Below are 22961 nucleotides of genomic sequence, written 5' to 3'. Positions count from 1 at the left end.
GGCTTTTTTTTTTTTATGGTTGATTGTGCCTTCACAGCCCTTAAACATTTTTTTCCGGGTTCTTGAATGTGGTATCTAATTTCATCTCTTCTGTTTTCATCCTCAAATAACCATTCACCAAGAAAATTTTTATAGTTCAGTTGGTTGAACAAATAACCTTTATTCATTATTTCTTAATAGTTTACAATGTGAAATAAAATGTTGCAAATCTTAGTTACAATGCAAACCTATTTTTTCCCTCCACTCACCTTAATTTGATGGCTGTCGTTTGTTTTAAATTACCCCCTTCCCCCATAAACACACAGCACTTTATTCTACTACATTAATCTTACATTCAAACCTTCACTATAAGAAAATACTCTTTACTCATACTGCATGGTATATTGGTTGACAAATAAAAACCTATTTGATAATAAAATGACGCTTGAATAGAGGAATAGATTATGGCAGTAGTAATGAATGCAATGTAAATAGTATTCTCTAAATGGTATTGAACTTTATGAAAACAAGATCCTCCAGTAAGGCAGAGAACAGAGTAATGCATGGAGGCTAAATAGCTGGATGTATGACAGCCTACACAAAGCAAATTTACAAATCAAAGCAACACAGGCCTCCAAGAAATGATTAATTTGGAGCCAACCTAGTCAAAAAGCAAGACAATTGTATTGTATTTGCAGGAAAGGTTATTATGAACATAATTATTACAACTTATATTCTACACAAAAAGATAGATATATGGCTAAATTTGGGAAATGAATTAGCATATACAAAATTTTACAGACTTTATTGAACAAAAACTTGCCTTGCCTCAGTCCAAGGAATCTTTGCTGTAAGGCCACAGTTTCCCTGTGTAATGCACGAATTAAGGGGAGAACAGCTGAAGCAGGTATCACCCCTGGAATGTTCTCAGACTCATTGGTCCTTGCTAATAGGAGTAGTGGTTCAATTAGGCTTTTGATGGGTAAGTCATTGAGCCTCTCCTACCCCCAAAAATCAACTTTTGTCCTGCGATAGGGAATGTCTATGTAATCAGGGGTTAGTGGGATCACAGGACTTTAACCAACCCTCATGCCTTCCATCCTGTTCCTAATAAGAAAACAATCGGTAATGTTGGATGAGGGGTGGAACATGAGTAATTGGAGTACGGGGGTGAAGTATGGAGATAGAGGTTACCTGTGTTTTTTTATACTGTTTTTTTTTTATATGTGTTACCACACATAAAACATTTAAAAAATCCTCTCTTACCAGCAGAGGATTTTCTAAATGTTTTTTATATGTGTGTGTTCATTCCTCTTTAATTTTTAGTGTCTAACCAATGCCATGTTGGTACTATTAGTGAGGTTAACCTTCATTCACATTTGATTATTGTTACATGTAATCCAAAGTTTAGAAAACTAATTTCATTAACAAATCCAGAGAACCTCATGCCCTTACCCATCCACAGACACTAATTACCTATCTGTGACTTCCCTCTTCAAGTTTTCATAATCTTGGAAAGAAGGCCACAGTGAACCCAGTCTGATACTGTGTAGGCTCTGTAACATAGCTAAATATACTAAAAACAACCATAAGGCAATCAACCAAGACAATATAAATTTACATACACAAAAGCTACATAGCTGCAACTCAAAGGATGTATTTACCTAGTATTACAGCATAATACCTGTATGGGATAATATTATTGGACTATGGCACAAAACTATGCATGAGAGCAAGAACAGACAGACTGACCTGCCTGGTTGCCTGCCCACACGCATACACACATACACGCCAGAATGCACACACACACACACACATGGAATGACTTACTAACAGGCAGATAAACACAAAGACAGGCATACAAGTGCAGAATTTACCCTGTGTTATAGGTACAAAATTAATGATGGGGAAGATAAGAAACACACTTTCATCTCATGTCATAAAAAATGGCATTCCATATTAAAATAGACATGAGATTTGAGAACATTGCTGATTTTGGGTTAAACAGGATGAGCCACATGAACAATTTCAGCAGGAGTGAATCAAGGTAACTTTAGATGGCTAAACATACTTGCATATGCATTAATTTCTGGCTCATAATAGGGGCTGTATAACTCTGTGAAACAGTGCTTGACTCTTTATATAAAACCTTCTTGATGAGAGAAATACCACTCTACTCACCCAGTCATAGTACATACCCTTTGTTTCCTATTTTGGGGATTACTGATGAGTTGCTCTTCCTCCAGATGGGAAGAACAAGTCATTCATGAAATTAATCCTAAGGCCAGCAAATACTTGGTGTTTGGCAGTCAGCAAGTGAAATGAAGGTACAATGTGATGCCAGCTTAAGGCTTTTCCTCTTTCTATTTTGTTAATGAATGCAATGTATGGTTTTTGTTTAGATTTCAGGTGCCTTCAGTTAGTTCATTTATTGGAAACAGGGCATTTGGACAAGTTTTTGGATGAACACAGTACCAGTTACCCTTTTACCCTGGACATCAATGCACCAACTTTCATGAAAAAAGGTTTCCCACATTTTTGTTGTAATACTGATTAGCGCTAAGTTCAGTGCACCGCTGTACATAACTATGTGAGTGTAAAGCAAACTGGATATAATAACAGTAACTAGGCCATCTGTTAACTATACTTGAAATTAAACAAAATTAAAGGAAAATTGTCTATATTCAATTATTTGACTTATGACTACATCATACCATGCAGATTTAGAAAATAGTCTCATGAAGGAATCTTGTGTTGGTGGTCAATAAGGGCAGGGCTAGTTAATCCCTCCAAAACAGAGATACTTGATATAAGTGTAGTCATCAATGCCATGCCTGGAACCTTCTCTTCCTATGCCTGATTCCTTAATACCTCCAAAAGCACCCTCAGCTGCACTAATGAGGCCTTCATTGATGCCAACCATGCCTGCTTCCAGGCTCCGTGCCACACGCCACACCTGGTTTAAGAGATTAGAAACTTAGTATATTGATCAACTGTTCATTACTCAGCAATATATGATTAAATAAGAAGAAAAAATTAGCAAATACATTTAACTTTGCATCTATTGCTATATATTACCATTGCTGTCTTGACAGTTGATACTAAAATGCTTGCTTTAAATATACAGGTCAATATCTTCAGCAAGCACAATGAAATGGATTTGTATTTCTGTTTCATTTACTCCCTTTACATTTAATGATGATGTAACGAAAGTGATATCTCTCTTGTTTCTTCTCCTCAACAAAAAGGCACTTCAAACAAAAAACTTAAAAAGAATGATTGAGACTCAGAGATGGAACCCTACAAGAGCAGCTTATTTCCTGTTTATCACAACTAGGTAAATACAAACACAGACACACACCACTCCAGACCACAGTGCATACCACCCCTGCCTGTCAACTGCCTTGAGTCACGCTCAGACCACTATGGGTTTTTCAATGACAAGAGCAGTGGCAGTATCGTAACCAATGAGGTTCATCCGAGGTGCATTTTTGCTGCCTATGCGTAGAGCTCCCTTGTTTAGGGTATTGGGAAAGGAGCAATACGGCTACCCTCTGACTGGGAAGGTAGCCTACCCCATCCTCACCTTCAAGTGGTGCGCACCGTTAGTATACCCTGCGGGGTAGAACCAACGGGAAGGGGGGCAGTGACCATCAGCTGCTTTGTTTTAATCCTTTTAGCCTTGACAAGGAGCAAGTCTCCATAACACCACATTGGACTGGCCACCCATTGGTGGCCTCTGATACTTTTATCGGGTTTTTAGAGGCAGGAGCGATGGCCAGAGGGCGGCAGAAGAGAAAGGAATGTATGAGACTGGTGTCTATTAATGTGAATGGTGGTGAGGAAAAGAGGAGAGTGATGATTGAAAATTTTGTAAATGGTAAAGTGGATGTGTTGGGAGTAAGTAAAACACATATTCGAGGAACTGGTGTGAGTGATGGTAGAGAGGGTACATGGGAGGGTGTGCCTGGGGGGGTTGTATGGACAGGGATGGGTGAGAAGTATAGAGGCAGGAGTAAGGAAGGATGTGCTATTGTGATGTCTGAAAGAGTGTGGAATGGTGTGACTGATTATGGTTGGAAGGGATCAAGAATTGTGTGGGTGAAAGGAAAAGTAGGTTTAGTAAAGTATGCATGGGTGTGTATTTATGCACCAGTAAATGTGAAAAGTAAAAAAGGACTGAGAGAAAGGGAAGCTTTTTGGGAGGAAGTGAATGCATGTTTGAAGAGTTTTGAGAAAGAAAGGAAACTTATTATGATGGGAGATATGAATGCTAAAGTGGGTGATGAATGTGTGATGGATGTGGTGGGAAAATGGGGGATACCTGGGAAGAATGAAAATGGAGAGTGCCTGGTGGATGTCTGTGCTGAGAGGGGAATGTTCCTAGTGAACACCTTCTTTCAGCACAAAAATATCCACCGACACACATGGAGGAGGGGAGAAGATACTAAGCAAAAAGGATTGATTGATTATGTGGCAGTAGATGAAAGGCTTAGAAAAGAAATCTGTGACGCAAAGGTAGTAAGAGGAATGTTCGATGGATCTGACCATCTTGCAGTGCTGGCAAAGTTAAAGATGAAAGAAAAGTGGGTGTTTGAAAAGAAAGGTGAAGTAAAAAAGGAAATACTGAAGATAGAAAAGTTACAGGAAAAAGAAATAAAAGATGAATATAACCATGAAATGGCAGAGGCCTTAAGTGAAAAATGGGAAAGTAAAAGATAATACAAATTTTGAAAAAGGTTTTGGAACATTTAAAGAAATAATGGTAACTACAACAAAAAAAGTGTTAAGGATGAAAGTGGTGAGAGATGGAAAAAGAAAAGGAAATTCATGGTGGACAGAAGAGATAAGGAGGATAGTAAAAGAGAAAAGGGAACTTTTTATGAAAACTCAAGAAAAAAATGTGTCTGAACAAGTAAAAAGGGAAAGGAAAAAGAAATATAGAGAATGCAACATGAAATTAAAACAAGCAATAAAAGAAAGTAAGAAGAGAGTTGACGAAGACTTTGGAAAAAGACCAAGTGAAAAATATAAAGGGAACAGGAAATCATATTGGAAAGAAGTAAAAAACAAAAGAAATGCAGAAAATATCTCAAGTAAAATAAATGAAGTTATGGATGAGAACTGAAAGATGCTGAAAGACGGGGAAGCTGTGAAAGAGAGATGGAGAGAATATTTCAAAAACTTAATGAATTTTGATGATGGACGTCCAGCAGCTGTAACAGCAGCAGTTTTGAGTAGAGGTAGAGGAGGAGTATATAAAGAAAGAAGTATAACATATGAAGAAGTAAATCAGGCAATAAAAAGATTAAAAAATGGAAAGGCAGCAGGAATTGATGGAATCACAGCAGAAATGTTGCAGTGTGGAGGAGATGAAGTCGTGAAATGGATGGTCAAGATATGTGAAGTAGCATGGGAGGGGGGTGCCAGCAGACTGGACGAAAGCCATCATTGTCCCAGTTTACAAGGGGAAGGGCAGGAGAGGGGATTGTGGGAGCTATAGAGGCATGTCTCCTGAGTATACCTGGAAAGGTATATGGAAAAGTCATAATAGAGAGGGTGCAACAGAAGAGAAAATCAGTGAAGAACAAGGAGGCTTCAGGAAGGGAAGGGGATGTGTGGATCAGATATTTGCCTTCAGGATGGTAGTAGAAAAAATAATAGCAAAAGGAAAGAAACTGTACGCTGCCTTCATGGATTTGGAAAAAGCTTATGACAGAGTCGATTGGATTGCATTGTGGGATGTTTTAAAGATTTATGGTGTGAGAGGAAAACTGCTTATTGCAATAAAGTCTTTCTATGAGGATGCATCTGCATGTGTCAAAATTACTGGAGAAACAAGTGAACATTTTGAGATAAAAGTCGGGTTAAGACAAGGGTGCGTCATGTCACTATGGTTATTCAATATTTATATGGATGGTGTCATTAGATAAATGAAGGGCAAAGTTGGAGAAGTTGGAGTAAGACTGTTCGATGAGGGAAGGAAGTGGGTACTGAATTCGATACTGTTTGCTGATGACACGGTGCTCACTGCAGAAAATGAAAGTGACCTACAAAATTTGGTCAGTGTTTTTGAGTGTCTGTAATAGGAGAAAGCTGAAAGTATATGTCAACAAATGTAAAGTGATGGTTTGTGAGCGAAGTAGAAGTGAGGTTGTAGATTTTGTATGCCCATATAGAGTGGGAATTGAATGTGAAAAAGAATGCAAAATAATTTTGAATGGTGAAGAAATGGAGGAGGTCAATGAGTTTAAGTACCTTGGATCAGTTATGTGTAAGCATGGTGGTATGGAGGGAGAAATAAGAGAAAGGGCATTGCAAGGAAGAAGGGTGGTAGGGTCTTTGGGACGAATCATGAATGGCAGAAGTGTGAGCATGGAAGTAAAGAGGGATTTGAGAAATACAATAATAGTACCAACCCTCACATATGCAAGTGAAACGTGGGCCTGGAATGAAAGTCAGAGGTCTAGAGTGCAGGCAGTGGAAATGAGTTATTTGAGGAGTGCTTGTGGTGTGAGTAGAATGCATGGAATGAGTAATGAAAGTGTGTACGAGCATTTTGGAATGTGTCACAGGGGTGAAGGGAAGAAGTGTGGAGTGGTGGAAGAAGTGAAGCGACAGACCTTAAAGTGGTTTGGCCACATGGAGCGAATGGAGGAGAGTAAGATGACCAGAAGGGTGTATGTGTGTGAGATAGAGGAAGGGAATGCTAGAGGACGACCTCCAGTGAAATGGAGGGATAGGGTGCAAGAGTACGTTGGGGAGAGGGGGGAAAGATCTTTGAGAAGCTTTGAGCAGGCAAGAAGGGAGTGTCTGGATAGAGAAAGTTGGAAGCTCTTCTGCCGTGGCCATCCCCTGGTGGGAGCTCCTAGGAGCAGGCGTTGATGAAATGATGATGATGATGAAGAGCAGTTACTGTCCCCACTTAAGAAAGAGGGATGGGGTGTTGTAAGGTCTCAGTTGTGCCCATAAATCAGCTGAAGAGCTATTAAGCTCTCTCTGGGAGAGTACTGGTTGGTGATTATGAGTCCAGCATGTGATCAGACTGTGGGTGAATTACACACACACAAACCTACACAGTTATCTGGTTTCTAAGTCATGGTCAAGCAAAACTTTGTATTCTTTCTCACTTGTGATAGCAAGCAAAGTGTTTGCTATACGGACAGTCATCAATCATTAGTGACATCCTTGGTGTTCACTATTGCTGCCTGACACTTTTCCTAAAAGCTGTACATTTTCACCAAAAAGTACCAATTATTGCTAGCGCTAAGAAAATGGCACAAAAAGTATAGATGGTACCTATAGCACTATAAATCCGAAATGTACTGACGCTACCAATAATGGCACTGAAATGTACTACGAGTGCTGCTCACCTTTGGTTATTCACTCATGCCAGTTGCATTCCTGCATCCTCTCCACAACTCCTATAATTTTTTTATTCCACCATGCTGTTCCTCCTATTTTGGCTTTTTGCATCCCAAGAAATCTCTCTAGTATTATTAACTAGGCTGTCTTGGATATTGTTTTAAATCTAGGCTACCATATGTTCCCCTCCAGTTCCCTTGCATCTAAACTTTCTGTGGCTGCTGTTATTGTATTAAGCTCAATGAAAAGGACTATGCTGCAAAGTCACATGAAAGCAGAGATCATAAATATGAGGGTACAAACTCATTAACCCTAAAGGAATGCCTATTGTATAATTCCCACAAAATACATTAGCTATTTATTATTTTTACTCATTTTTTTATTATGCACAGCCTCCCCAAAACACAACACACATATCTAATTATGAATGGGCATAAAAGTACATTTCCAATGAATCTTCTCAAAGCCTAATGTTTCCATACATTGTTTAGTCCATTAAACAATAACTTCTAAGAGTTACTTTAGGAACAAGCATCATCTTTTTAGTATCCCGTGACTCCACTTACCTGAGAAACATCCTGACTGTAGAAATAACTGGCCAGTCCATTTTGAGTAGAATTAGCAATTTCCATAGCTTCTTCCTCTGTCTGGAACCTGAGCAGATAAAAAGACAGGTCAAGTAAATTTTCAGAATGATTTCAATAGCTAACTGATTGGATCCAAAGCTAACCAGTGACTACATCCACATATGTTCAAAAGTCACTTCTGGTGTGATGAAAAATGGAAATTCAATTTTTAGCTTGCAAGCACATCATGTAATTCATACAGAAAGAATGGAGAACTAACCCACTAATATATGTATACTAACAACCATATTCTAAATATGACAGTATAATGATATTTATACCCAGAAAAACAATATTTACAAGTTTCAATAACCGCAGAAGAAAAGCTGTAAACATTTATAATTCTATGAGCAATTTGTCACCAAGGCAGACCTGTGGAGATATGGAAGCTGAATCATGGAGAAGTGCATTTATGGAAGGGAAAAAGAGGGAAAACTTTTGGGGGATTAAATGAAGGGGTCTTGGTATCAACTTTGCTATATGGAACTGAAGCTCAAATTTGGTATAAGCAAGAAAAATTTCACTGTATAATAAGTTCATTTATATATATATAGAGAGAGAGAGAGAGAGAGAGAGAGAGAGAGAGAGAGAGAGAGAGAGAGAGAGAGAGAGAGAGAGAGAGAGAGAGAGAGAGAGAGAGAGAGAGAGAGAGAGAGAGAGAGAGAGAGAGAGAGAGAGAGAGAGAGAGAGAGAGAGAGAGAGAGAGAGAGAGAGAGAGAGAGAGAGAGAGAGAGAGAGAGAGAGAGAGAGAGAGAGAGAGAGAGAGAGAGAGAGAGAGAGAGAGAGAGAGAGAGAGAGAGAGAGAGAGAGAGAGAGAGAGAGAGAGAGAGAGAGAGAGAGAGAGAGAGAGAGAGAGAGAGAGAGAGAGAGAGAGAGAGAGAGAGAGAGAGAGAGAGAGAGAGAGAGAGAGAGAGAGAGAGAGAGAGAGAGAGAGAGAGAGAGAGAGAGAGAGAGAGAGAGAGAGAGAGAGAGAGAGAGAGAGAGAGAGAGAGAGAGAGAGAGAGAGAGAGAGAGAGAGAGAGAGAGAGAGAGAGAGAGAGAGAGAGAGAGAGAGAGAGAGAGAGAGAGAGAGAGAGAGAGAGAGAGAGAGAGAGAGAGAGAGAGAGAGAGAGAGAGAGAGAGAGAGAGAGAGAGAGAGAGAGAGAGAGAGAGAGAGAGAGAGAGAGAGAGAGAGAGAGAGAGAGAGAGAGAGAGAGAGAGAGAGAGAGAGAGAGAGAGAGAGAGAGAGAGAGAGAGAGAGAGAGAGAGAGAGAGAGAGAGAGAGAGAGAGAGAGAGAGAGAGAGAGAGAGAGAGAGAGAGAGAGAGAGAGAGAGAGAGAGAGAGAGAGAGAGAGATATATATATATATATATATATATATATATATATATATATATATATATATATATATATATATATATATATATATATATATATATATATATATATAACAAAAGGATTTGACTCCCTACTATGTCTAAAAGAAAAGAAAAAAATAATAATAATAAGGATGAATAACAAGTCTGCATCTTGTCACAAAATTCCATACCTGTTTTCTAAAGGTTGTGCAGTCAATTAAGGCAACTGGGCTTAAGTTGTGGAAATTAAGGTTAATACATTCAAAAGTAAACATATATTCATTAGAAAACACAAAAAGAAGAAGAAAGACTTTTTTTGACAACTAAAATTATCCTCACTTTTGAACAGCAATGACAGGCCCAAATATCTCTTCCTTTGCACAGACCATGTCATCAGTCACCCCTGTCAGGATGGTGGGCTGGAAGAAAAGTTCCCCTGCAGGGTGCACTGAGCCTCCCACTACCAATTGGGCTCCTTGCTCCACAGTGTCATTCACCAACTTCTGAACCTGTGAGACAGTATCATATTTACAACTTCAGATTAGGACAAGCACCCACAGTGGCTGAGATTTTATTTACCTTAAAATATATATAGTAGATATCATCATAATTCAGTGGTAAACAAGATGGGGGAGTTCATCATTTTGATGAGTGACCCATGCAAAAGTAATTGAAGGGGCTCCAGCCCCCATATCTCATCCTTCTGCATCATAAGGAATATGTCCCTGCTAGTAGTCTTAACCCTCATATCCCAGGGATGATAAAACTTAAAAAATGTATTAAAAAAAATCCTCTGATGGTGAGTCTAAATGTAAGTAAATCTGAAATCAACTATGGAGTCTATAATACTGTGGGTTGAAAGAACTGTAATACATCCAATTCCTATACACAAATTAAATATCTAAATGATCTAATGCTATGCACTGACCTTTTTGAGCTGACTGGCATTGATGAGTGGACCCACATTGACTCCCTCATCCATACCATCCCCAACCACCAAGCGCTGCTCAACAGTCTCCTTCATCAGAGCCAAGAACTGCTCATACACCCCAGCCTGCACCAGCACCCTGTTGGCACTGATACAGGTCTGAAACACAACAGTATTAAGACTTAAATACTGAAGATGCCACAGAAACTATTAAAATATATAAAAAAAAAAAAAAATGAAAAATGTTGTTTGACAGATTGATAAACTGCAAACTATCAATGAGTGGCAGAATATTGCCCAAATGCTCCCCAGATCTTCAGTCAACCGATATTTCAGTGACTTCAGTCAGGTGGAGCACCAGTGGAGCAGCACGGGCCAAGCAATAGTCATATATCATGCCAGCCACTTAAAATAATATTCACCCACATCACTAACAGGCTGAAGCTGTTCACCAGGCCCCTCAAGAGAGTCTACCATTGCTATGAGCAGCATAATAGAAAATAAAAAAAATTATGACAACTGGAGAAAGGAACAACGGAGGAGTAACAGAGCTAAAGAATGATACAACACACCATGGGGTTAGATAACATTTGTTGTAGTCACCCTCATGAGGGGACTTTCAAGGGGAAGGATAAGAATAGGTATTTAGATGTGAAATACAATATATAACTGAGGGTTAATTATTCTGGTTAGGTTATAACTACCAAATCCTTACCTGCCCTGCATTTCTGAATTTAGCTATGATGAGACCATCAATTGCAGCCTTGAGATTTGCTTGATCAAAAACAATGAATGGTGCATTGCCTCCCAACTCCAGACCAATACGCTTTATTCCCTGTGCACACTGCTTGTACAGTAGCTTCCCTACGGCAGTTGATCCTAAAAGAGGAAAAAAAGGAAGAGAAGGATGCATGATAAAGGGGGATGGTTTGGTCATTGATCATTGTCATTTATATTGTCATTGTCATTTATATGTGTTAATATGCTACAACAGGTACTGCCACACTACAAATTATGTTAAAAAATTTCAAAAATATTATTTTCCAAAGAGCAGCGCTTGCTTGTGTTGCCAGTCATAGAATGTGGAAGCATTAGTCTCTAGCTTACTTTCTAAAGCATGATCATGAAAATCTTCAATCCATCTTCTGTACACCTACCAAATACCTTAAAACATAAATATTTCCCAGATGTATGGAAATGGCACAACAGAAATACAGCATAACAAACATAAGAAATGATAAACAGAATAACCTTGCGGTAAAAACAATTCAAGCACAGAATAATCAGGAATAATTATATAGTAACACTGGAAATGACTTAGCACTGAGAATAGGCAACACAAACTCAAACTCAGATATATTCAACAAGCAGGTGATTTGTGGCAGTAGAATAAAGGATGAGATGAAAGTTACGCATGTTTTATGTCAATGGATGAGTATGTCACGAACACTAAGGTATCATACATGAGGTTTGACAACATATCTAATTACTAATAAAGTAGAAAGTATATCCAATGGATGAGTATGTCACGAACACAGTTATCATACATGAGGTTTGACAACGTATTTAATTATTAATAAAGTAGAAAGTATATATTTACGAAAGCAAGTAATAACTTTCTTGTAAATCTATCTTACATTTAAAGCATCTATTGTCATAATTTATGAAAATAGTCACACCATTGAAATTCATTGATATTTCAGTTATTTAAGTGTGTAAATCTGAAAGCTAAAAATACATGTTTCAATTATGATTTTGGTTACCTGTGAAGGAGACACCAGCCACCTTAGGGCTGGTGCACATCAGGTTGCCCACTGCAGGAGTGTTGGCACGAGAAGCTGTCACGACATTCACCACACCTGGTACATCACATAACTTGATGAGATACTGGACAGCTCTTCCATATTACCAAAATTTTGATTCATACATGCTTGATACGGTATCCCATCCTGTGTCAATATTAATGATTGATTAATAATTTCAACACATGTGATAAACAGTAGTTAATTCATGCTCAGTAGAAAACTATCCCTTACATGGAAAACAGATATTCAGGAAAAGTAACCACATAGGCACAACATTAAGACAAGGCTCCAAAAATGATGGTGCTTTGATCAGCTGCTACACCCAATAGTGTCCCAAAAGCACAAAGTGAAAAAGACAAGAGAAGGGAGCAGAGTGAGGCAGGGTTCATCAATGCTGTTTTCTGTGAATTTAGTGCCAAGTGAAAATCAGTTTCACAAATTACAGATGTTTTGAACAATGGCAATATTGTAACCAGTGATATTAATGTAAAATGCAAGGACACTGGAGCAAAGTTAATATCAAATTGAACTAGATATTATTTAGAAACAGGCATACACCCTCAAAAATGGCAAAGTAGCCCCCAAAATTCTTGTGGTCATCCTTATCAGTAAAACTTAATATTTAACCAAGGGGGAGTGGTCATCCTTATCAGTAAAACTTAATATATAACCAAGGGGGAGATGGTGTGGCTATTAGCAGTTTTGAATTTCTTGATGAATTTGAATATATCTAAATATAGCTTTTATTTTGTTTTACCTATAACGTAGTGTTTTTACTTATGGTTTCTTCCTTGCAACATGATGGCCTGGGTCCCTCTAAGAGAATACTGCACAAAATTTGCCAGCAGTATCAGTTCTAGTCTTTTGGTATGGATATTACCAGTATCATGTTTAAGGGTCGCAAAGGAAACTCCTCCTGTATTTACACAGAATAGCAAGAAATATCAAGCTTAGAGGTAAAACTCACCAGGAGGGATTCCAGCTTTCTCAGCTAGGTCAACGGCAGCCAAAGCAGTAAGTGGGGTGTCCTCAGCTGGCTTGATGACACACGTGCAACCAGCAGCCAGAGCCGCTCCAACTTTGCGTGTTATCATAGCTATTGGAAAATTCCACTGCCAAGAAATTTAAAGAATTTGTATTTTCCAAAAAATTTAGTGTTGATCCTAGATAAGTATTGAAATTTTGTGAGTTTAGACTTGGACTGAGATTAACTAAATCCAAGCTTATAATTCATATCATAACTGTACGTAATTAGTTTCACCTTGGTAATGAAATAACTGTCTCCAACCATTGGAAGCAAGAGAAGTGGGTTAGCTTCCTTGCCGTAAACTGGTTGACAGAATTAAAAAAAAGGAAAAATTATAGGGTTCCACCTTCCTTCTTAAATATTTCCATAGATAGGGTCTTTGAGCTCAAGGGAACTTAATATTCATAATACCCAATAATTTTCAAGTCACCTAGCCTAGTCTACACCAACATACATAAGTAGTCTATAAATTCCCAAGATTCCCAAGTAACATATGAATTCCCAAAAATATACTGGTTGAAGTCTAGATTGTTAATTGTATCCAATAACATATACATCCAATAACATATACACTTACCGGGGTGATTGCTGAAACCACACCAATGGGTTGCCGGATGAAGACCATCTCCTTGCTAGTTGTTGGGCTTTGGGCCACCTCCCCCTGTAATGGTAAGACACATACACACACTGAGCTAGTGGGTGAGTGGTCAGCGTGCCAGCGCGGTGTCCTAGAGGACTCATGTTCAAGTCCCATCAGCTGCTACAAGCTGACAATTTTCAGCCATCGCCGAGTGGCTTAAAACTACCCACATGCTGTCCTAATGACCACCTATCAATTCAAACTCTAAATCATCTCTCTAAAGAGGATTAAAGATGAACTCTGAGGGGCAGCATGGGTAAACAAGATGGCACCACTATGAAACGCTTGTACCATTACAAGCCGGGGGCAACTTGTAGGCCCTAAAAAGAAACACACACACACACACACACACACACACACACACACACACACACACAGGGTGGCGAGCAGAGTGGAGCATTTGGACAGAGAGGACCTGTGTGTGTGGAACGAGAGAGAAACGAGAGGACATGGAAAGAAGTTGAGGGCGACCACGTGTAGGCAAGATGTGAAAAAGTTTAGCTTCCCAAGCAGAAGCATTGAGCTATGGAATATGCTGGAGGAGGAGGTGGTTTGTGCAAGAAACATTCATGATTTTAAGGAAAAGTTGGACAAGAGCGGATTGGGGCAGAAGGAACCTTGTGTCCTTCAATGCCTCAAAAACTCAATTTCTCCACCTATCAACTCGACACAATCTTCCAAACACCTATCCCCTATTCTTCGACAACACTCAGCTGTCACCGTCTTCAACACTAAACATCCTCGGTCTATCCTTAATTCAAAATCTCAACTGGAAACTTCATATCTCCTCTCTCGCTAAATCAGCTTCCTCGAGGTTGGGCGTTCTGTATCGTCTCTGCCAGTTCTTCTCCCTCGCGCAGTTGCTATCCATATACAGGGGCCTTGTCCGCCCTCGTATGGAGTATGCATCTCACGTGTGGGGAGGCTCCACTCACACAGCTCTTCTGGACAGAGTGGAGTCTAAGGCTCTTCGTCTCATCAGCTCTCCTCCTCCTATGTATTCCTATGTATTCTTCCTCTTAAATTCCGCCGCGATGTTGCCTCTCTATCTTCTATCGATATTTCCACGCTGACTGCTCTTCTTAACTTGCTAACTGCATGCCTCCCCCTCTCCTGCGGCCCCGCTGCACACAACTTTCTACTCATGCTCATCCCTATACTGTCCAAACCCCTTATGCAAAAGTTAACCAGCATCTTCACTCTTTCATCCCTCACGCTGGTAAACTCTGGAACAATCTTCCTTCATCTGTATTTCCTCCTGCCTACGACTTGAACTCTTTCAAAAGGAGGGTATCAGGACACCTCTCCTCCCGAAATTGACCTTTCTTTCGGACACCTCTTTTGATTCTTTTTTAGGAGCAGTGAGTAGTGAGCTTTTTTTTTTTATTATTGTTTTCTTTTTTTGTGTGCCCTTGAGCTGTCTCCTTTGTTATAAAAAAAAATGGAGACGGGACAGCGCGAGCGTAGCTCTTTTCCCATATGTCACAACTAGGTAAATACACACACACACACACACATTACACTCAAAAATATTGTAGGAGAGACTTATAAACTATTGATAAACACAGGAGTGGCATTTTACTGTATAGATGAGATGATAAAGATTTTAATAGAGGCTTTGAATATTTCATCATGGTATTTAACATCTTCATAGTGCAGCCTAAATGATCATTGCATAAAGTGAAAGCCTAAAAGATTCCCCCACATAGGGATTATATTTTAGGTCAAAAGCTATCATCTGGCCATACTCACATATACCCTTCTGGCCTCTTCAGAAAACCATTCAAGGAAGGAGTTGCCATACATCATCTCGCCCCGTGCCTCAGCCAGGGGTTTGCCTGCCTCTGCTGTAAGAAGGCATGCCAGTTCCTCCTTGTGTTCCTCCATCAGGTTGTACCACTTGCGCAAGAAGTTTGATCGCTCCTGTTTAGCGAAGAAAACGTAATCATCTTTTATTTACATATTTATTCCCTTCCATTTATTTTGACAGTAATACTCCAAACAAAAAACGAAAAAATTAAAATATAAAAAATGTACTTTTATATGAGCAGGTACAGTATCTCTAACTGGTGGTCTTAGAAAATTTGACAGAGATGTCTATAATCTTGCTCTTCTCTCCTCTCTACCATTAAGTTTGTGGGTAGGCTTGCAAAAACATGAAGCATCCTATAGAATTATGAATTGCATAACTCTTAACTCTTTCCATCCATGACGCAGACGTTGGTGTCACAGTATGGAAAGGGTCAAGAGGAAATGTAAGAGGATTAATTCTCTTCTTCTCACTAAATCAGCTTCCTCGAGGATGGGCATTCTGTATCGTCTCCGCCAGTTCTTCTCCCCCGCGCAGTTGCTATCCATATACAGGGGCCTTGTCCACCCTCGTATGGAGCATGCATCTCACGTGTGGGGGGGCTCCACTCACACAGCTCTTCTGGACAGAGTGGAGTCTAAGGCTCTTTGTCTCATCAGCTCTCCTCCTCCTACTGATAGTCTTCTACCTCTTAAATTCCGCCGCGATATTGCCTCTCTTTCTATCTTCTATCGATATTTCCACGCTGACTGCTCTTCTGAACTTGCTAACTGCATGCCTCCCCTCCTCCCGCGGCCCAGCTGCACACGACTTTCTACTCATGCTCATCCCTATACTGTCCAAACCCCTTATGCAAGAGTTAACCAGCATCTTCACTCTTTCATCCCTCACGCTGGTAAACTCTGGAACAATCTTCCTTTATCTGCATTTCCTCCTGCCTATGACATGAACTCTTTCAAGGGGAGGGTATCAGGACACCTCTCCTCCCGAAATTGACCTTTCTTTCAGCCACCTCTTTTGATTCCTTTTTTTGGGAGCAGCGAGTAACGGGTTTTTTTTATTATTGTTTCCTATTTTGTGTGCCCTTGAGCTGTCTCCTTTGTTGTAAAAAAAAAAAAAAAAAAAACTCAATCCTCCTCTAAATTCCACTTAATCCTCTTCCATTTCCTCTTAAGAGGTTTAGAAGAGGATTAAGAGGAAATGGAAGAGGATTAAAAGGTTTAGAAGAGGACTAACCCTTTCCATACGGTGACGCCGTCGGATGCCGACGTCGGCGTCACCGGAGTGAAGGGGTTAAAGAAAGTGGCACATACCCAGTGGTGGGCACCGCTAACCGAAAAGTCAGCTTCACTAACTGGTAATCCACTAACTTAAAAGTTAGCTTCGCTTGCGCTAAACCACTAAACTGATAAAGAAATTCGTGGGAGCTAATGGTAACCACTAAATGCTAACTATTTTATATGGATTTAGCTTTGGTTTAGTATTTTGGCTCTAGAACCCTTAAAAACAGACCTAGTGACCTGAAATTTTAATATGCTGTAGCTTAGACATAGAGCTTTCCAGAAAGGTATAGCATTCTAAAATCAGATGATGATAAAGATGTACATAAATAAACAAATTAAATTCAGAAGAGAAGAGAAAGAAGCCTCCACTTTATCTTAAATCTGTATATTTTACCCAAAATTTCCTGCAAATTTACACATTTTTTACCTTTTTCCATAACTGACACTTTTATTTTATTATTTTAAGTTTATTTCTTGTCAGGTGGAAAATACTGAATTCTTGTTATCAAATCCTGAGTTCAAAGAGTTGGAAATGGAAGATGCATTAGCCTAAAATACCAAAAAGTTTCCCTAATAATTGTCCAATTACCCTACTTTAGGGCATAATTTACCCAAAAGTGGAAGCCCTGGAATTATTGCGCCATGTGGCTCAACTGGTGCTGTTTCTGCCCACAACAGACAAGAATAAAACTGTGTGAATTTTTTAGTGGACTTAAAGTTAGCGGAGGAGGAACTACATTTAGCGGAAGCTAATTCATCCGCTAATTGTTTCCAGAGTTAGCGAAAATGCTAATCAGCTAATGAAAACAATAATCAGCTAACAAAAAAGTTAGCTTCACTAATTAGCGGTTAGAGGATTAGCAGAACTGTGCCCACCACTACACATACCTTGGCTGTTGTCTTCTTCCAGGTCTGGAAGGCTGTGTGGGCAGCATCTATGGCTGCCTGGACATCCTGCTCCACCATGTCTGGCACATTGCACACCACCTGAGTGTTGTTCATCACCATCATCATCGAATAGGCAGATACTTTTTATCTATAATGAAATTATGGATAAGTCTGCACATAAAAAAAAAATAGGTGTAGTGTGGAAAATATACTTGATTATAAAGTTGAAGTCTACATAAACAAACAAGAGGATGGGTTATCTCTGCCCCAACTCCAGGTTCAGTATGGTGTAAAGAATTCAACAGTTTCAGAAAAAGAAAGCTAAGGAGAAATAAAAGCAACTACCTATATATATATATATATATATATATATATATATATATATATATATATATATATATATATATATATATATATATATATATATATATATATATATATATATATATATATATATATATATATATATATATATATATATATATATATATATATATATATATATATATATATATATATATATATATATATATATATATATATATATATATATATATATATATATATATATATATATATATATATATATATATATATATATATATATATATATATATATATATATATATATATATATATATATATATGTATATATATATATATATATATATATATATATATATATATATATATATATATATATATATATATATATATATATATATATACCGTATATATATATAAGTGGCAAATAATAAAGCAACATACATCACATATTCAGCAACCTAAATAATATTAGTACAGTATATGTATGGGAAGATATAGGTAAGAAAAACTCACCTTGCCATTGGCTGGGTTCTCAACAGGGAACATCTTGCCACTTGCTGCAGGTACCCACTGACCTCCGATATAACATTGTTGATGCATTAATGAGGCAAAGCGCACCCCATGGCCCCTCATCATTGCTCCAACTCCCTGTAAAATTTCTTAGATTAGGCCACAAGCAAATGAAGCTACACCTGAAAAGAGCACCCAAAAAAAATTCTCTCAAATGTTGAGGTCTGCTTGGACACAAACTCTCAGTACCACAATATGTGCCATGCTGATTAAACTAAGTAGAATAAGGCCCACTGCATCTTAAAAAAGTACTTGGATATATTGAGAAACACTCTGACAACATACAACTGGAAACAGTAAAATTATTGGGGTCTAGGTGTAAACTGTAGTGAGGTAACAAATATACATGATTTTCACTATCTTATAGTGACAACGGTTGCCTGCCAGGAAGGGTATCCTGAGGAAGAAATAATCCCACTCCGAACTAAATGAATGATAACATCTTCATCAACCCATCTAACTCCAATAGGGAAGATAAGGATGTTATATGAAGCAGAAAAAGAAAAGAAGGCTGTCTTTTAGTGACCCTATGGAAAGTCCCCACACAAGAAAGTACATGTTCTTCTAACATACCACTGAGGGTCACTAAAAAGATGATTGAATATATATCTGTAACCTCACTGTGGTGTAGTGTAGTGGTTAGCAAACCTAGCCATAAATTCTTGGCCCCTGGTTCGATTGCAGCCCATAGTAATCAACAACCAGCTCTTCACTCATCCTATCAGGCTGGATGATAAAAGGATACCTGAAGTAAACCTGTGGTAACTTGAATATCACACTTGCCCTATACCCCAAGGTAGTGGCATCTTACCTACCACCGGCTGAGGGGCCAATAAGACAGATGAGCACCAAGGCCACGGACAGCTTAGTGTTTGCCCCCAACTTTAGCTTTATGGTGGGAAGCTCTGCCACCCTCAACCCCCAAGATTTTACTGTTTCTGGTTGTTGTTTTTTACTGTGTTTTGTATATTACTAGTGTTTGTGTAAAAGAATTCTGAGAAAATACATTAAAACAGACATCCCCTTGATCTGAACAATTACCATGAACACTGTCACGGCATTAAAATTCTGATGGCAGCATCCAATGAGGAAATGCTGCTGCTGATGAACCAACCATTCCCTCTGGCATGAGTCACCTCTTAGCTCATGTCATTTAACCCATCACCATCAGTCCCGTGTTACCACCAGTCACCAGAAGGGCCCAGGTGCTGCCTATAACGCCAAAAAACGGGCCGAACATGTAATGATTCGTTTATCCAAGGAATCAATAATGTCATTCATGAGATGTATGTTAGAGTTATTTGAAGGGACTACAGACCATTATTATGTATCATGTAATGGTAATAGGACTCCCCAACACCCCCATCCCTCCCCCCGTGCCCGCAGTAGTCAATAAGTCCAACACCTCAGCGGTCATCTAAAATAAAACCGAACCACTTATATTTACCTTATACTTGTGCTGTCTGAGTAAATTCATCCACAAACACGAAGAATTCATGGTTCCTCAGCGAACAGCCCGGCGGACCCTGCTAGCACACCCTCACGGCGACGACCTTAATATAAACTGATTGGCGCTGATCTGACGCAGGGGAGGCCGCACCGCACCACCCCCAGCCAAGGCCACACCCGCTCCACGTCCACCTCCACCCGCCACCACCACGCTCAGCCTCCACCTCCACCGGTCAACACCATGCTCAGCCTCCACCTCCACCTTAACCTGTCACCACCATGCTCAGCCTCCACCTCCACAAGTCCACATCCACCTGTCAACACCATGCTCCACCTCGATCCACCCGTCACCACCATGCTCAGCCTCCACCTCCACCTGTCAACACCATGCTCCACCTCGATCCACCTGTCAACACCATGTTCCACCTCGATCCACCCGTCACCACCATGCTCAGCCTCCACCTCCATCTTCACCTAGCTGTCAACACTATGCTCACCCTCCATTTTCACCTGTCAACACCATGCTCAGCCTCCACCTCCACCTGTCAACACCTTGCTCAGCCTCCACCTCCACTTCCACCTGTCAACACCATGCTCAGTCTCCACCTCCACCTCCACCTGTCAACACATTGCTCAGTCCCCACCTCCACCTCCACCTGTTAACACCATATGCTCAGTCTCCACCTCCACCTCCACCTGTCAACACCATGCTCAGCCTTCACCTATCCACCTTCACCTGTCACCACACTCAGCCTCCACCTTCACCTCCACCTGTCAACAGTCAACACATTGCTCAGTCTCCACCTCCACCTCCACCAGTCAACACCATCCTCAGCCTTCACCTCCACCTAGCTGTCACCACCATGCTCAGCCTCCACCTCCACCTCCACCCATCACCACCATGCTCAGCCTCCACCTCCACCTGTCAACACCATGCTCAGCCTCCACCTCCATCTCCACCTGTCAACACCATGCTCAGCCTCCACCTCCATCTCCACCTGTCACCACCATGCTCAGCCTTCATCTCCACCTCCACCTGTCACTACCACATACCATCCCTCGCCTTCCAAAGTGCATCTGATGAGTAGGTGAAATCATGAGAAGTATCCTTTTTTTCCGTCTTGCTTCTCCAGATCGAGATGACATAAATTATGAGAGGGTGTAGAGATGACATATGAGAGGGTGCATGATAGCTTTGTACACGGCTCATTTTTCTTGATTATGAAATTGTAGGCTACATGAAAAAAAAAAATCAAAACAGCTTGACTTTTTTCATAGTTTTGATGCATACATTTCTATTCATTTCAACTTACGTACTACACCGTTAAAACATATTGTTGTGCTGGAAGCTTCCCCCGGCGTCCATGGGCCTCTAGAAGGCTCCGGGAGGAGCGAGCAGGGGGGCGGGGAGCAAGGCGAGCCGTCCGCGCCCCGCGGGGCGCGGCCAGACGCCAGGCGGGAAGTGTTGCCTACTCGCATATATTTTTTGCTACATGTTCTTGTATGATCTAAAATATACTGTAACATTCTAGACTGTACTGTTCTGGATATATATAGGAGAAGAGGGCGAGAGAGCCCCAGTCCCAGTCTTAGTAAGCTAGTGGCCAGTGAAGAGTCAAGAGTGAATTGTACTACTAAGGAAGAATATTAAACTACAGAAGCTGTGCAAGGTGTTTACATATCTCTCTCCCACGGAGTCTTGTGACGGCGACACGGAACCCAAGTATACGTCCGGCATAACAATATCAAACTTAATTTAGCCCCACCACTTATAAGTGACTTTGAATCTATCATTTAAACAAACTAAACATAATGTTGTGCTGGAAGCTTCCCCCGGCGTCTATGGGCCTCTAGAAGGCTCCGGGAGGAGCGAGCAGGGGGGCGGGGAGCAAGACCCCATTCGCGCCCCGCGGGGCTAGCGGCCAGGCGCCAGGCGGGAAGTGTTGCCAACTCGCACATATTTTTGTTACATGTTCTTGTATGATCTAAAATATACTGTAACGTTCAAGACTGTACTGTTCTGGATATATATAGGAGAAGAGGGCGAGAGGAGACAGTCCCAGTCATAGTAAGCTAGTGGCCAGTGAAGAGTCAAGAGTGAATTGTACTACTAAGGAGGAATATTAAACTGCTGAAGCTGTGCAAGGTTTTTACATATCTCCCTCCCACGGAGTCTCTTGACGGCGACACTGAACCCAAGTAATACGTCCGGCTTAACAATATTAAACTACAGAAGCTGTGCAAAGTGTTTACATATCTCCCTCCCACGGAGTCTCCTGACGGCGACACGGAACCCAAGTAACACGTCCGGCATAACAATAATGTTACCACCTTCACCCCCGCGACCCCGTGGGGGCGGTAAAGTGGTAGGCCTAAATAAGAAGACCCTTCATGTTGACTCGATTAATATATTTTCGGTCAAAACCTGTTCACACGAACACACCATCAGAATCACAGTATCAGGAATACGAAAGTCACTACGTTTTACATCAAAGAGCAATAAATCATTGTTGAGTCACGTACTACCTTACATCAAAGAGTAATCCTAAGCACTGTTGAACAATTAACTCGTCATTTAACCCGCACATCAGAATATGGAAATGTCAAGAGATATCATTCAAATCATTCAGAAAGGGCACAACTATAACTCACGTGTCGGGGTCTAGCTACAGCGAGGCCGAGAAGAGACGTCATCCTTTCACCGTTACTGTTAGCTCTCTCCCCCTTCCTCGCCTCTTACAGCGCCCCCGAGCGCCCCATCATGCATGTCAAATCATAAAAAATGAACGTGTGTGGATGCGTCAACCCTGCCCCCCGAGTCAGCGAGAGCATAATCTTATCTGTTCTCGGTCTTCTATCGAGACGAGACGAGACGATACTGAAATTCTGGGTTGGCACCTTCAACACCAGTTAAGCAGCCGTGACAC

At 40.3% G+C, this 22961-nt stretch overlaps 1 protein-coding gene across 5 annotated transcripts; it reads right to left on the bottom strand.

Moving 5' to 3' along the window:
- Window positions 1-767: 767 nt before the first annotated feature.
- LOC126997427 (succinate-semialdehyde dehydrogenase, mitochondrial-like) lies at window positions 768-22851 on the bottom strand. Of its 5 annotated transcripts, none has more exons than XM_050858516.1 (12): window positions 22687-22851; window positions 18529-18663; window positions 17689-17787; window positions 15460-15630; window positions 13645-13728; window positions 13008-13152; window positions 11999-12094; window positions 10951-11114; window positions 10236-10394; window positions 9647-9816; window positions 7911-7998; window positions 768-2935 (listed from the first exon to the last, which is right to left on the bottom strand). In XM_050858516.1, exons 1-12 carry the CDS (start codon window positions 22726-22728, stop codon window positions 2756-2758), a joined length of 1533 nt encoding a protein of 510 aa, XP_050714473.1. In that variant the 5' UTR covers window positions 22729-22851; the 3' UTR covers window positions 768-2755. The 5 variants fall into 5 exon arrangements, with proteins under 5 accessions (XP_050714473.1, XP_050714472.1, XP_050714474.1 ...); XM_050858515.1 differs by lacking the exon at window positions 22687-22851 and adding an exon at window positions 20033-20206; XM_050858517.1 differs by lacking the exon at window positions 22687-22851 and adding an exon at window positions 19627-19648.
- Window positions 22852-22961: the final 110 nt, after the last annotated feature.

The sequence above is a fragment of the Eriocheir sinensis genome, chromosome 12 (genome assembly GCF_024679095.1).
Source record: "Eriocheir sinensis breed Jianghai 21 chromosome 12, ASM2467909v1, whole genome shotgun sequence".
Taxonomy (NCBI): domain Eukaryota; kingdom Metazoa; phylum Arthropoda; class Malacostraca; order Decapoda; family Varunidae; genus Eriocheir; species Eriocheir sinensis.
This window is presented reverse-complemented; position numbering and strand designations above follow the sequence as displayed.

What these genes read in the sequence shown, in the direction of transcription:
- LOC126997427 (XM_050858515.1), bottom strand. Translation starts at nt 20,083, where the DNA reads ATGAATTCTTCGTGTTTGTGGATGAATTTACTCAGACAGCACAAGTAT. An exon ending in GAAAGCTGGAATCCCTCCTG is followed by an intron (nt 12,095 to 13,007) that starts GTGAGTTTTACC and finishes GTGATGTACCAG; the next exon opens with GTGTGGTGAATGTCGTGACA. An exon ending in CCTGTCATTGCTGTTCAAAA is followed by an intron (nt 7,999 to 9,646) that starts GTGAGGATAATT and finishes TTATCTGCTCAG; the next exon opens with GTTCCAGACAGAGGAAGAAG.